The following is a 16469-nucleotide window of genomic DNA, read 5'->3' on the forward strand; positions in this document are numbered from 1 at the left end:
GGTACCAGGCTACAGAGTTTAGTCAAGTAGTTGTATTTGGGGAATTCAGTGATCTTCACTGTCCTCCTTGCAGTGAGGGCCATTACAGCTATGCTGCATAAATAAGTGGTCAGGACCCAAATAACAGGGCAAGGCAGGGTGATGCAGCATGATAGAGAGAAGCATGATCTGTACACTAGCAGTGAGACTAATTTTCATTCTATCTTGATTTGGCATTTCTTGTAATCTAAAATCATTCAGGCAGAAAAACACAGAGCTGCTCTTTGTCTATGGGAACAGGTCATCCTGGGTATTTGTTTAATTAAAGCTGACTGCTGGAGAGCAGGGAGCATGACAGTTTTCCATATGCTGATTAGGTTGGGGGGTTGTTTTGTTTCGAGGGAGGGAGAAAAAGAAGGGGTCAGAACACATGAGCTATTTACCTCAATCCAGCTTTTAGCAGACAGGCATCTCTATTTTAGGACAGCTATGATCAGCACCAAATTTACGGACACTGATGCCCTGGAGGAACAACAACACTAAATGAACACAAAACTCCAGGTGCTTATCTTAATGAGAGATGCAGCATTAAGATAACATTAGGAAAGTCTGCACTCTTTAGGAGCTGTAGTGTGCAATTTAGATTGCTAGAGACACTAGGTTTTTGGAGCTCAAATCGCATACCTTCTACAACACCATTTTCAAGAGAAAAGATGCTCAGCGCTTTGGGATCTATAGCTGTAAAGACCAAGATAATAGTGGCAGAGGGCACTATTGCAGCCCAATCTAACTTTCTAAAAAGCCAGAAAGGTCTAAGAAGCTTTGATGCTAAATCCTAAGCCAACTAGACAGCTCATGCTAGCCACAAGGTTCAGCACAGGCCTCTCTAAAGTTCCTCACAGAACAGGAATTGGTATGGCCAAATGATTCATTCACTGATACCCCCACCGAGCCTGCAGGCAGCTGCCTTGAGGGTACCTCTTGTCAGGAGCAATGTTAAAGACAGCTGAATAGAAGTCAGTCATTTTTGCTCAGAGGAGAAGAGGCTAACATTTCAATTGACAACAGAGGTTGCTACTGGGCCAAGCACAGCTTTCCCTGCATTTAAGATAGGTCTGGACTTTCAAATCCTCACCTCTGGAGCATGCATCCCAGCTGGACAGAGCAGGGCACTGACAGGCTCAGGCTGTTTGTGGTCCTCCTTTTGGATCTGTGCTTACCCTTGTCCTCTGCTGCTCACCCAGACACAACTATCACACTGTTGGCAGCATGTACCTCAAAAGACCCTTCACCATGCTTCCTCTCTGCCTGTGAGTGTCTTCCTCATTTGTACCACCTACTTGTTCACCTCACCAAAACATCTTCTCTTCTGGCTTATTTTTTTCTTCTAGGCTTCAGTCAGGGCACATCCCAAGAGAAAACCATTTGTTTATTTTTAAAGCAGCTAATTTGAAACAGAACAGTTCAACAATATCCTGACAGACGGGAGAACTCCTCTCTCTTCCTGATTGCCTGCCTGCCCTGCCCACAACAGTGTTTGTTCAGCTGTTCTCTCCGAAACAGTTGCAAGACTGGCAAAGGCAAGCTAGAGGCAATAGAGGAAAAGACAGAAAGGCAAAAAGACAAGCCATTGACCTATCCTTTTAAGAAACCTTTACTACCCACATGAATTATTAAGAAAAAAAAAATAATCACACAACAGCACCCTAAAGTGATGAGTCTGAATTTGCCAGATTGAAAGCACCCTGCCTTCCTCCCTATTTTTCAAAGGCAAAACAAGCCTTGTGCTTTCTGATGTTTAACTCCTCAGAGGCTGCACATTCAAACTTAATGCAGCCTTTCTGACTTAAGAAGTAAGATTTATGTAAAAACAAAATAAAAAGAAAGCACAGAGAGGAAAAAAGACATCAAAAGTTTTACACTGACTTCAGAACAGACAATAAATATCCAAAGATTCTCTCCAGAGTTGCAAGGGTTGACAAACCAATACAGAAATGTAATCCAGGTAGCTATCAGCCATTACCACGCTGCCAGACTCAGCAACAAAAATAACATCTTACCTGAAAGACTCCATGCAGTTAAAAAGATAGCTGCTTTCCTAGACTATTTACTCTAGGGTCCAAAGTGGCACTACAGCCTCTTCAGGAAAGTCTGCCCTGGTTAACCCCTGTCATAGCTCTTGTCTGGTCTATGCATACCATGCTGCAAAGACCAGGGCCTTACTTTCCTATAGGTTTACAAAACATCAGACATATGAGGGATAAGGGATTGGAAAGAGAGAGGAAAATTAATAGGGATAGTCTCCAAGATGGAACCCGCTCCCTGTGGTGTATGTCTGGGAGGGACAAATGAGAAGATGTAAGTTTTAAAAGAAACAGGTAAATTGACAAAGAACTCCAAATGCGTTTAGGTATCTGGGGAACTCAGAGATATCATAGGATTTTCCCCAGTCATGGGAAGAGCTTTTGGTACAGTCTTGGAATACTCATTTACACTATATACACTTCCCTCCATCAGGCAGTGCGTGCTCCCTACCATCTCTTTGGTGACTTCTCACTGGGAATCATGGCGCTGGACTCGAGGTTCCCAAAAATTCTGGAGGCAAATTTCTGCCTGTGGACATGATCAACATCTGGTAGTGGTATGTAGGGTACACAACTGTTCTAGAGATCTTGGGCTTTCAGAGGTTCAAGAGGCACGAGCCTTTTCATACATATGCAGGCTTCCATTTCTTATTTTTTTTATCTGTTCTTGTACTCCTCTTTTTTTCTATGTGGCCCTTTCTTGTTTTTTTGACTCTATTCTTTTCAAGTGTAATTAGCATTCTTATGTGACTGGTGCATTTAATATTAGAAAAAGGCTAAAGAACAGTGGAGTTCGTGTGGGGAAGTATTGAGATTAGAACTAGCTGAAATTTGGAGGTTCCATTTTTTGGAAGATTCTTATCTGGAACTAGGTCCTTCTTTTTCCAGAAGTTCTTGGGGACAAAGAATTCTGAAAGGCCTTCAGTAGAAAATGCTAGCATATAATTCTACTGAAACAAGATATGTGCCTCAGAAAAAACATTGGCTGTAACTGGAGAAACTGAGAGCCTTCTGCATTTCCATACTGCAGCTGGCAATTTCTGATACTCCAGGGCAGCCTTGCAGAGCCACAGCCTTGGCACAGGTGCTCCACACCTCTTGATCTAGCCAGCACATAGAACTGCTTCTTCAAGTGTTGGGCAGAACAAAATCTTGGGTGAATGGAGAGACTGAAAATCCTATAGTCCCTATCAAGGCATTGTTTTATGGTATGGCTGCACTAGAGATTTGGGGTCTGGAAGCCTGGCCTTCCAGTAGCCTGGCAGGAAATTCAGATAAAACTTGGAATTGAAGAAAGTTTGTCAACACCAAGATGTTTTTGCCACACAGTTTCAGTCTGATGAATCAGCGTTTTCTGCGAAAACAAAATTTTGTCAGAAAACCCTTGATGGATTCTGTCTGGAAGCAGAATGACAAGATGTAGGAGCTTGAGTATTTGTGTGAGCCTCCTGGAATGTAGGCTCAAATGTGATCCTACCACTTGCTTTAGTAAGAAGACAGAACAGGTAAATTATGGACACACCAGACTGACAGGTACTTGCTATCAAATAAGCTTAAATTACAAACAGCATAGTGAGAACAAGCAATAATGAGGCTGGCAGGAGAGAAGGGGTGTGAGCTGGGTAGTTACCAAAATGGAAGACCAGGAGAAGAATTTGCACAAACGTGCCCCCTCTTTTCCAGTAAATTGCATGTCATGAGCAGGAACAAAGGATATGGGCAGAGGTCAGTGAGTTAAAGCTAGTGCTTTCTTTTATCCCTTTCTCTCTTGCTCCTGCTAATACTGTTGCTTCTAAGCAAAGGTTCATTTTGAGAATATGTTGGTAGCACAGGAAGCAGAAACACTAAGCAGTTTGTTAAGTTAAGCTAGCAGGGAAGGCTGAAAGAAGGTGGCCAGGAACAGGACCATTGTTGTTTGTAATTTAAATAGCTCTGTGACCATGTCTGTTAGATTTTGAGAAGGAAAAAGGGGATAAGCTTCACATTTTCAGAGTGATAGAAAGTATGGCAAGGCGTTTGGAAGAATCTGAGACCCTATGCTAAGCCAAGAGACACAGCTTTGCTGCTATCACTTGGTTAGAAGCTACAAAATATTTTTAAGAGGAGATGACCTCATTTGAGACCTGGGTCTCAGCAGTAGCACTGAGAACAGAGCTCTAAGTACTCTTCTACTGATCTGAAGACAGGGTGATTTGTGCCATCTGAGGATTCAACTTACTTTTTCTCCCTTGTTTTTTTTCCTCTTTTCTATTTTCTTTTCCATTCCCCTATTTTTTCCCTGCCCCTGTGTCTCTTTTTAGTTATTCCTTTTCATTGACAAAAGTGAATGTGTTCAAAATTGGCCATTGATTTGTGCTGCCTCTAACACCGTGAGGGCTCACATAGAAGAATTTTAAAATATCTCATTTCCAGAAGTGCAGAGCAGTTCTAACTGAGCACCAGTAGTATGATAAATGTACAACCTCCCTGATCACCAGGCTCCTTGCAAATGTTTCTAAGCAAGGCCCCCAAGAGTCAGTCACTCAAGATTAGTGAGAAGTTTTGGAAAGCTCAGCGCTGGCTTTCTTCTTCTGGATGAATTCTTTCACCTTTCACGTCTAGAAAACACCTTTTTGTCAGTTGTTTACCTGAAGTTTGTTACTTCATATGTTTTTGCCTTTTTTTGCTGTGATCATTTATTCTGTTTTCTTCTTCACCTCAGCACCTCCACTTGTGCTTTCCTCTTAGTTTTTCACTAATACTTCTGATAATACCCAGTGCTGATATACAGAGGTCATTTCTGCTCTTTCTTCAGGAAAAAGTCAGTGAAATTTATTCAGCCATTGTCATGACAAAAAGAAATCAACTTCTTTGCATTATAGTGTATAGGAGATCATATATAAGTAGATGTTACTGTCACAAACTCTATAAAAGTTAGAGACAGGCAAAACTGTTTTTTGTAAGAGGTATGGGGTCACGAGGCAGATGCTGACGAGAGAAAACTTTTCATTTCTCTCCTTTGCCTTGTTCTCTATAGCTTGGTATGGGTGATGGGGCAGGTGAGGGAGGGAGAGAACATTGCAAGCTCCCTTCTTTCCTGTTTCCCACCATCTCAGACTGCAAAGCATTCATGTAGTAATCAGATTTCTCTTTCGGCATCACTGGAGAGCCACTGTCCCCTTGTAACAGTCTTGGAAAGTGCAGCCTCCCCTGAGTTTTCTGCTGAGTGAGCTGAACACTAATCTGCTACTGTTTGTTTTTTTCTTACAGGAATGAAACTGTTTTACACCAGTTCTGTTGCCCAGCAGCTGATGCAGAGCAGAAGCCTTCCTCTCCAGACTCCTCACCAAGGTGGGAAACTGCTGCCAGCAAGGCTTTTTATTTCCCATCTTCTCCTGTTCTCTCATCACCCGCTACTGATCTTCCTACCCCAAACAAAACTCATGCATTATATTCCTCTGTCTTCCTCCATTCTCCTTTGTGTCCCATATCCCCAGTATTGCTGTCCCTCCCTTTTCTCTTGCAGAGATGTTACCCCTTCAGTGTTATTGCTCACAACCCCCCATTGGCATCCACTCACACACACTCCTGAGACTCTGAACACATCCTTTCAGCCTCTTTTCAAACATCTGCTTCCAACTCACATCCACACTTGTACCTTTTCTTACTCTTCCGTATCACTTTGAGACCGATATGTACATACTTTACTCTTCTTCTTCAAATTACTTACTCCATGTTATAGTGATGCCCGTAACCTTTAAGCTACAGCAAAAATCACCAAAGAAGCTCAAGGTTCTTCTTTCACATCAGTGTGCACACAATATCCATTTCCTCTCTCTGTTCTACAGACACCCAGGCCAAAGTGACCTCTCAGAAACTAATAGGGGTGGGGCAGCCTATGCATGTGTATTGGGGGGACACTTTAACATAACACACAACTGATCTGAGCTTAACACTGAAGGGCAATTACAGACTGGTACTATTAACTGTTACTAATGTGCATCCAATGCATTCCAGCTTGGGCACATCAGCAACAGACAGAGCTCCCCCTCATCAGTAAATGACATCAATGCCAAAGACAGGGGGTCTAAGGAGCCTCAGAAATACCTGAGTTACACGTACTGGATACAGCTCCTGTGTTCTGCCTTATCTCGCTCTTTCCCATTCTTGCCATCTCCTTCTCACTTACTGCCACTTATACCTCTGCTCCTTTTTCTCATGCCTTATCATACTGCTGTCAGCAGCAAACAGGTACCTTTGTAAAGATTTCCCTCATCACACTTCTAGACTTTTACATCTCAACTTTGCCATCAATATAAGAAGCTTGAGTTACTGGGGAGGGCTCTGAACAGGATCAAGCAGCTGAATTGCAATAATGAGGATAGACCATTTTTGAAATGCTTTTTCTCTTGTTTGTTCTGCTCACTTGAACAGTTTCTGGTTTCTGATGTCCCTGCAAGGAAAAGGAAAAGTGTGAGTGCTGGACATCTGTGAAAAGAATAGATATGTGTGCGTGCGCGCGTATGTGTGCGTGTTCAGAAGTGGAATTCAGCTGCACTTGAAGACAGGAATGGAGCAAGACCCTTCCTGCCTATTTGTGTATGAAGATGGAAGGGTTAACTCTGTGGGGTGTCAGTGCTGAAGGCTCTGAAGAATTGCTATGGTTTGTGTGATGGCCCTATAGAGTGTCCATGACTGCATCTTAGTGGTGGATGGGAAGATGCTGTCAGGAAGAGGAGGAGGCAGCAGAGGTTTCTGCAGTAGGGACAATGGCCTTTCCCTTGCATTTCTAGAGAGAGAGAGTGTAAATTCATGTGCTCTGTTTAGTCTTCACCGAAGCTCTGTTTAGCCATAGCCTTCAATCTCTGCACTCTGATCCTTGGCCCTGCCCCATTCTTGTCCCAGCCTCCATTTTATTTCTGAGAGTTTCCTTCCCTTACCTTCCAGCATTTTCTCATCCTAAAAGATTCAATCATTCACAGTATGTCTTAAAGTGTAGGATAGTATGTATCACCCTCATGCTACCGGCCTTCATTTTAGCACAGTGACTCCAAAAGGCCCTGCCCATCCCTCAAACCTGAGTGTGCCTGTACTCCTTTTAGTGGGAATGGCCAAGTTCATCATCTGGGATTTGGCAGGTAAACAGAGGGGAAAGCAGTCACTCATTCCAAAAATTTAACAACTTGGCAAGTTTTTTCCAAAGATGAGCCCGAGTCAGGAAAGTCAGAAGTGGAGATGAATGACCCTTACAGCATGTTGCATCTGGGTTTCCAATTAACGACCATCCATACTGATCTCTGCCTGTCAGTTTAATGTTACCTAGCCTGTCTTTTGTAGTTTATCCCACCATGCAGGCCACCTGCTTTCCATACTTTCTTTCCAAGACTTTCTCTTTACCTCTTCATTTCCAATCTCCCCTACCCCTCTCCAAATAGCAGTTCTAAATCTGTCTCTGTGAGACCCAATATTCTGTGAAGAGACAGAGATGGTTGAAGCCATGCTGGCTATCTGAAGGCTAGAAACAGGTACATAAACTTGCTTTTTGAAACAGAGCAGTCTTTAAATGTGTCTCAGATGAGAAGAGAATCCTTACTTCCTATACAATGCCTACAAGTCCTATACAAGGACTATTAATCTCACTGATCAGCTTTATGCTGACCAGAAAGCACTTTCCACTCTGTTCCAAGTTCTGCAGCCAATAGTGGGCATCCTTTTGTTCCTGAAGTGGCATATCCAGTGCAATGAGGAGGGCAAGCAGAATAACAGAGAGGGAAAACAACAGGGTCACCATGGGGCTGAAATCCATACCTGATAGCTGTGCTGCTCTGGAATGTCTTGATATGCTGCTGGGAGAAGTTCATCAGATCATTATGGAGCCTGCCATCCCACTCAAATCCTTATTAGGGTCCCCGTTGAACCAGTGCAGTACAAAAGCTAAGTCAACCAGGACTGAAGTACGTGGGTCAGACATCCTGAATAGGCAATTAGCTTCTGGGTGAGCCGGGCACATGACTAAACACTAAACAAGCTCATCAGGGCTCCTGGTGGAGCAGCCGGGAACATAGGGGGTCCTTGTGCAGCTCTCCTGAGTCCTGCTGAGAGGCCAGCTAGTTACAAGCAGTGCTGTAGTGAATTTGATAAACTAGCTTGGGTTTATTCTTTCTTTTCCCCCTCCATGATCAGGCATTTCCCTAAATGAGATAAATCCTGTCAGAACTGATGCCGCTAATAACTGTCAGCCGTCTAGTTTTAATTAGAGTTTGCTTCATTAATACCCCAACTCCTCTCTGTGCAGCAGATTAAATAATGTACTTGCAGCTAATTTACACAAACCCCCAAACTGCAGGGCTGAGCTGCAATCCTTTAATTAAACAGCCTGGCTGATCCCTACCACTGCCTCGGCTCATCAGTCTAAGCCGATTAAAGAGAATAGGGACTAATAAAGAGCATAAACAAGGAAGTGACTCTCATCTCTTCAAGGGACTTTGAGACTCCAGTGGCAATTGGCTGATGGCTCCTTCTCTGCCAGGAACTTTATGTCAGCCCACATCACCTCCTTGTGTGACCTGGAACAATAATTCTGCTCCCCAGAAATCCAGCCTCAATTTGTGTGAGGGGGGAAAAAAAAGACTCACCTTTGGCGACAGAGGAAACATGGGCAGCAAGGAAGGTGAAGGTAAAGAGGAGTATGCAACACGAGGAAGTCAGAACAGTGGTGCATGGGAAGACTAGTAAGAGCAGCCATGTACCTCTAGTGTGGGACAGAAGAACAAAGACACACAGAGTATAACAGTGGGAGTCTGGTAACAAGGCTCAGTCTGGGGCAAAATTTGTCTCTGCTTGTGTTTTGCAGTGGTCACTGTACATTGTCCTTGTGTGGCCTCCCCTACTCTATCTATGTCCCCTACATCCCCCTACATCTATTCTGAAAGATTTCTGGCTCCTTTCTTTGTTGCCTATCCAGCTGAAAAGGCTTCAGGTCAGTGGGTATTGATTAGGTGCGTATCAGTGTCTAACCATTAAATAGAAGCCAATTCAGTGAAGCAGTTGCGATAATTTCCACTCATCTCATTCTCACTTGCTTCAGTGACTGCAACAAACAGAGCTAACGCCCTGTCTTCTGTCTCCCTTCTCTCCTCTACCATGTGAATTCCTGAGGGATTAGAGTGTCATAAATTTAGCAATGCAAATTGCCCACCTGGCTGCCCCACTGGGGTTGTGCTAGGGATCAGCAAGACTGGTGCCACAGGGCATGAACATTAGGAGACATATAGACATATCTGTTCCCAGAGTCTTCACCTAAAAAGTCCAGAGCCAAAGTACAGTGCAAGGTGATGGCAGCAATAGGCAAATTCCTGTCATTGGGCTCTGCTTAGGGTTTCCCCATCTCAAACTACAGTGCATCATTTTCCGCATTGGACCTGTACAGCACCTGGCACAAGGGGAGGCTTACTGCATGACCATCCCCACCAGGGATGCCAAAGATCAGGTTGAGGGGAATGAGGAGGCTCCATGATGGTGGTAGTAGGAACTAACCCTGCTCTTTCATTGAGGTACTGATTAGACTCTGATTTAGCCAAACCTTGTAATTTCATATAGGAACTGCTCTTTTTCTTGCTGGCTTCTGCCTGTTAACAGCAGGGTTTCATTCTGGGAATTTGAATAGCCTAGTAATTGCATTTTCCATTTCTCCCAGTCTCACACAGTGGAGACTGGCATCCCAGAACAATGTCCTTAAAATGTGTCCAGCAGTAACCCAACTCCAACAGGATTACATACCATTTGCCTTTGTGTGAAGTAATGGGATTGAGATGAAAAAGATTTGCTTCTATTAGAGTAATGAGAGGAAATGATGGAGTCATAATCTAAGGGAACAGTATATTCATTCAATTGCCTTTCATAGGCTTTTTGGAGCCTGCCTCTGTCTTGCCTGCAGTGCTGAATAAGAAATTGGTAGAAAAATCACCTCTAGTCCAGCGTTGGGAAAAGTTCTACAAAAATTATTAAAAGCTTGGGGCAGGTCTGCTTTGGGGATGGGCATGGGGATAACACTCAAGGGCTGAGGGATCACATCATGGAGGAGACTGGATAAGATTTAGCTATCTTTGTGTAAGGGGCAGGATCAGATCCCAGACAGCAGTTTGGAAAGGGAGCATGTTCCAACTGTGTTTGTGGGAGAAAGAAGGTCCTTCCGATCTGGAAGAAGTGCAAATGAGACCTGACCTGCTTTGAGCACAAAAGAGAGTCTTCCCAGGAAGAGGAGAGGTCAGGGTTCTAAACAGCATTGCCTGGAAGGGCTTGGATATGTACTGAGTAGAAAGACTGTATTTTGAAAGGTTTAAGGAAAAGATAGGCAAGCTCTGTTCATGATATTTATACGTAATATGTCCTCATGAGGTTTAACTTTCCAGTATGTAGAATGCTTCTTAGATCCGGATTGAAACACGATCAATGCAACTGGCAAGTGTTTACTTCATGATTATAGGCCAATTAAATTGTAACTCAATATAGTTTAGACTTCAAACAGCTGTGTACTTGTTTCTAAGGCACCTTCTGGATTAGTCACTGTCACAGACTGGTTACTGCCTGGCATTACTGCACCAAATACTGGAAAAGAGACTTCTAATTTATCCTCTTACCCATTGGTTACATTTCTAAGCCAGCCTTCTCTGCTCTTCTGTTGAAATTCCCTCTTGCCCTGCTTCTGACTTATTAAATCAGTCAGATGGAATTATGTATCCTTGCTGGAAGTGGTCTTTTGTGCTTGTTACCTCATTGCTGCATGTGGGATGGTGAAAAGTGAGTGGACAGATTTTGGATAATTCTTTGAAATCAAACCATCAGTCAGTAGAAACACATTTTTCTTCATAGCTCCCTGAGCTGGATGAGAGCATGCTACACCATAAACAGCACATTGTTAAAAAAAATCTGATTTCCTTTAGTTCTGGAGGTCTTTTGTCTCTGACTCTTTGTGTGTCTTTACCTGAACAAGTTGTTTCCATTGCACATGTACTAGCTGTGTTCCCTGTGAAGTCATGCTGAAAGGCACTGGCAAGAGAGCCATGGATATTACCCACATTACCCACTGCACAGTCACAACATCATGTCCCTCTTTGGCTGTCCACTGCTGTATCCCAGGAGCACCTCTCCTCACAGTGCAGCTCTCACCTTGCCCCTAGATCATCCTAGGTCCTCCACCAGTCAGATCCTCCTGAAAGGTCTTCAAGATTTTGACTTGCTAATGCAATACTCCCTAAGGCTGGAGCCCATGAGGTTGATGGGAACTGATTCACTCTCCAAATTAATCCTTCTTTTAGCTACCACCAAAGCATTTTAACAAAAAATTTTGAGTCAGGTAGGGATTGATGATTTTTCCACCAGTATCCATCACTGTTTCAGCATTACTGAAGACAACCGAGCTACCCAACATTATGTCTGAACTTGTGAAGGTTGACCCTGCCTGACAGAAAGCAGCGTGAGTCCAATTCATGAAATGAGAAATTAGCCTTTCTAACTTAGGATTGTTGTCAGGATATTGAGTCTGTAACCTGGAGGTCATTGGTTCCTCTCAGTTTAGAGGTACTCAATGGCTCTTGGTCCAGGTGTGAAACACAATAATAATTCTAGCCTGTATCAAATCAGATGTATGACCTACCACACAAAACAGCATAGCAGCTTTGACTAATTGGCACCCAGCTGGCAGTATCAAGTGCAAGCTCCAAGAACAGGTGGACCATGAATGCTGAATTCTCCTGTGATTCTTCATTGAGAACTGTCCATGTCAGAGTTACAGCAACTGGTCATGCTAATTTAAAGGAAGTCTCCATGCCCACAGTCTATGCTTGTATAGACTGAGAACAAATGACTTTATGTACAGAGCTCTCCAGTCTGACTTCTTTCATTCTCACTAATGTCCTCCACAACACTGTTTTGGAAAAGGCACAGGAGAAGTCTCAGCAACATTTCTGCTTTGCTAGCACATACTGTTTGTGCTTCTTTTCTCATTTCTTTTCCTTATTGAGGTCACAGACGTGAAGAGAGGATTTTTTTCTGCATCTTAACAGCTCATCTGCTTCTTATTCTTTCCTCCCTGTAGATTTAATAATCCTTTGTTCAGAATATTACAATTGGAGGTTGTGGGGATGCTACAAAGAGACAGGGATGGATCAAAAAAGTTCATCTAGCTATTCTCCAGAGTCAGAGTTGTCAGAACTTTAATTTGAGTCTAACACAGAGATGTGGGCCAGGAGTAACATCTGGACCTGGATTTCAACTATTTCTAAACTTGGAGGTGAGTAGATCCTCTCCTTTTAAAGGTGTTTTCTATAGACAGGAATAGCAGCTTTAATTATTTTGCAGGAGCTTAGGTTTAGAGTCTCAAAGGTATTTTGTGCATGTAAATTTAGGGGAAGCAAGGAAGCACATGTAATTATAAGTAAAAATTAGTCTATGGTTTTAGAGAACATCCTTAACATCCTAGATGTCTGGCAACATCTAGCACTGGGAAATGGGCACAGAAGGTTGATAAGGTAATAGCAGACAGACTTCAGTGGAACTGACACCATTCACTGATCATTACTGATGTCATTGGACCATCTGAACTGCATCAGTGAATATCATCTGCAGACCCCTCCCCGCAAATTTGACCACTCCAGATTTTTTCTGCAGTAAGATGTATTCTGTTGAACTCACCAGATGGTCACAATGGACTCTCTGTCCACACGTGTTCATAGTTTCCAGGGCAGAGAGACAGAGCAAGTATGTACTGAGAAATTGGCAAAGAAGTGGAAAAAGAGTCATTGAGAAAGTGAGAAGTGGATGATTTCAGCCCAAGAAAGAAGGAAGTGCTACTGTAAGGGAAAAGGCCATCAAAAATACTATAGAGAGAAGGAGAGTGATGGGAGAGAAGGGAACAGAAAAAGTAGGAAGTTAAAGAGTAACATAAAAGAAATAAGAGATTGGAGAGAAGAACATGTAAACAAGGGTAAGTGAGCAGGTCCCTTGGCCAGAATATTCCTGTTTGTGCCAGCATACATTGGCAGTAATAGAAATGAGACTCTAGCCTATTATTATAAATTTTCCTGCAATGAGATATCAATAAAAAGGTCTTTTATCTTTTCTGTGCTCTGCAATGCCTGCTCATGCCTGTTCACATGGGAAGGTTTATCTGCAGGACCATTTTCCAGCCATTCCCATGGGGCAGGTTCTGTGTTCAAGTGCAATAAGCACTCCTTTTGGAAAATCGTGGCTATGTTTCAGAGTCACTTTCCCTGTGTGGGACACTGCTAGGCTTTCAGCTCCTCCAGGAAGAGCAGTTGAAGAGAAGCATGCTGTACAAATGCTATGAGGCCACTCTCATTGGGCTCTGCAAACAGGTGGTTAGCTGAGAAAAAGAGGATGAAAAATGTGTTGGAGACGTCACCCTGCTTGTTCAAAGATCATAGGAAAGCTGGGGACTGCTTTATCTTCTGTGAGGAAAGAGCCTTTTGAAGAAGAGCATCGAGATATAAACAGGAGCTAAGATTCAGTTAGCTATGGGTGCCTGATTCCCTCAGGCTCCATTCAGAGTCTGCAGCTGCACTTGCTGGATGAGGTCCCAAAGGTGAACTGCAGTACAAGGATGCTGCTATTGAGAAGGGTGGAATGGAGGATGTGATAAACATGGCAGCAGAAGGCAGAAAGCCCTCTCTGTGGGCAGAGAGGGATTTCTCATTTCCTGCCAGTACGTGCCCTAAAATGGAACATTTTGCAGAAATATCCATTTCCTAAAGCCCTTTTCTTGCTGCTGTACACAGTGACTTGTTATTGTAGTGGCTAGATGGAAAGTTAGTGCAGTGGGGAGACAAAGAAGAGTCACATAAACAATGGTCGTCTACCTGGCTGCAATGACAAGAGATGGAATATGTTTCTGAGACCAGAAACAAAATGTATTTTGGTTACATAAAGTTCTTCCTGAGACATGGCTCGCTCACTGCCTTCAGCAATCAGTTACACTGCTCCCTCAGGAAGGAGCCCAGAGCTGCAGTCCAACCCAGGGTCTATCACAGCATGCTGGGGAAAAAAAAAAAAAAAAAAAAGAGAGAGAGAGAAGACCACAGAAGTCGTTGCCTAGGTCTGTAAATTCCAAGAGCTGTGTCCCTGACTCAGCTCACAGGTAGCCGGAATAGGAAAGCATGAGTTCTGTTGGAGAGGGCTGAGGGAAAATACAAGGCTTCTTCCCATTGTGGAGGCTTTGCTGCCTCCCAGCCCTGAATTCATCTCATTTTAGCAGTGAAATTCTATCTTCTGCATGATTGCACCGGCAGGCTTTTGTCAGCGAATTCGGTGATGTTCAAACCTGCCTCGGGGATCAGGAGCCAAGAGATCTGAGTTGAAGTGGCAGAAAGACTGCTGCTGAGAAGCCAAGTTTCTCTTTCCTGGGGTGCTGAGCAGGCAGTTACACTAATGCAGGATGCCATCTGTTTTTTCCTCCTCTAAAAGGTCGTGTTTACCAAACATTGCAAAGGCAAGAGGGGTCTGGGGTTAAAGTAAAAGCAATTAAACCCTGCAGAACAGAGGCCTCCTGCCCCTTCCCTGTACACTCAGTCCTTCTAACACCTCGATGGTAAGTGCAGGTGCACTCTTTGATGCAGCCATATGTAACACCCTTTGCAGTGGTAGGCTATGGGACCTCCTCCTGGTTTAACCCAAAGAGACAGCACACCAACCACAGCCTGGGGCATCCAGCGCTGAGGTGCGGTGGGCAGCTGAGAAAAGGGCTGTGCTTCCTAGGCTAAGCCCTGTGCTTCTACAGCTGGTCAAATAGAAGGCATGGCTAGGAAGGAAGGAGATAAGAATATGCCTGAGAGGTGACCTGAGTGTCATCCTGAGGTATCATCCAGGCAGACGTAAGAACTATAAAAAAATCTGTCTGAAAACCATACCACCTGACACTCCCAACCTTGCACCATAGATACCACTTCTCATTCAGTGGGAGCTGCCTTTGCTATTCCAAGTCATTCTCTAGAGGAGCCTGTCTCTTTCTGTGGAAAAGTAGAGATCCTAGTCCTCAAGCGACTGAAGTCAGTCTAGGTCAACCTGTTCCTCAGACAGGCAGCCAGCCCAAACTGACATCTGGACAATCATCTTTGCACCATGAGGGCCTGGAATACATCAGAAAAGCTTAGCTCTCATGGAATGGTTCTGTAGCAGGAGAAATAATGGTGTAGCGATGTGGGAATTAAAGCAGTTCGTGGGGATTGTATTTAAACTCTGGTTCTGAAGTAGAGCCCCTGACTTTGGCATGTTGGACCCTGTGGCACCTGATGCACTTGTTATTATATTGCATACTCCATCTGCTTAATACACATCTCACCAAGACCACTTTAAGCAATGTTGAAAGATGTTGCCTGGTTCAGTCTGTTCTTAAAGGATGTTAAATTGAATTGATTTTCAGTATATTTACTGTACTGTACTGTACTGTCAAATCTATTGTACAGGTGCATGCACCAGCCTTTTTTATGAAACAAGTAATGTATGCTGGGGTGGGTAGCGAGCTTGGTTAATTATCCTTAATTCCCCTTGGGTAAAACTAGTGTGAAAAGATGGCTTGGTGCCATTGCTTTGCAAGGTGTTACGTGAATGTAGACAAAATCAGAATCTTGTTCCTATTTTTGCACATGTTGGGGGAAACTGTCTGGGAAAGCTGCAGCTCAGTTGTCAGGGCATGATTTGCCAAGATCAAGTTCCAAATTCTCTGCTTCTCTGGCAAGAGGGATTTTTGCCTGCTATCATTTTCTGCATGCTCCCAGAGAGTCATGCCTCCAAATCACTCTAAACCTCAAACTTTAAAGCAAATCAGTAACTATTCTTTTGAGCTCAGACCTCGAGCATGTCAGAAATCTCTGGACCTTGAAAGATCCTGTAGTATACTACCAAGTCTGCCCCAGCCATTTTTCATTGAATTCTGATAAATCCATTCACCGTATGTTATCAGTATCCTCACTAAACTGTCACTAAAATGAAGTAAACTGAAAAGGCACTGTGGACCCTGCTAAGTCTGCTTTTTTTTCTTCCTTTCTTTTTTGTTTTTATTTTTGTTTTGTTTGAGCAAAGAGAGAGAGGACGGGGGATGCTGAAATGTCTTAAGACAGATGGAGGACATGTTCTTGCATACTTGGAGTCTGGACTCCATATTCTTGGCTCTTGCTAGTGACCTCTTTTTCTAATTCTCCAACTGGTACTTTCTAAGGGATTTTATTCTGACCTCAGTAAAGCTTTGAAGTCTCATATGACTCTCAGAACGTGGTAATGCTAATTTCTTACAGCACTTTAGAACAGCATATAGACAATAACCAACTGATCCTTGTAAGAGGCTCTGTGAAACAGATTCATAAATTATTGTGATCCTTCACAGCTAGTCCATGTATTGCCTCAGTTAGAGGGCAC

The 16469-nt window shown here is 43.5% G+C and overlaps 1 protein-coding gene across 1 annotated transcript in view; it reads left to right on the forward strand.

The window, feature by feature from the left end:
* The window catches only part of IQSEC3 (IQ motif and Sec7 domain ArfGEF 3), a 99259-nt gene that overhangs the window by 41867 nt on the left and 40923 nt on the right, over positions 1–16469 (forward strand). Inside the window, exons 2-3 of the mRNA XM_062570137.1 lie at positions 5313–5356; positions 10741–10777. Of these exons, the coding sequence (XP_062426121.1) occupies positions 5313–5356; positions 10741–10777 (81 nt within the window). The remainder of the gene's footprint in view (positions 1–5312; positions 5357–10740; positions 10778–16469) is intronic.

The sequence above is a fragment of the Rhea pennata genome, chromosome 1 (genome assembly GCF_028389875.1).
Source record: "Rhea pennata isolate bPtePen1 chromosome 1, bPtePen1.pri, whole genome shotgun sequence".
NCBI lineage: Eukaryota > Metazoa > Chordata > Aves > Rheiformes > Rheidae > Rhea > Rhea pennata.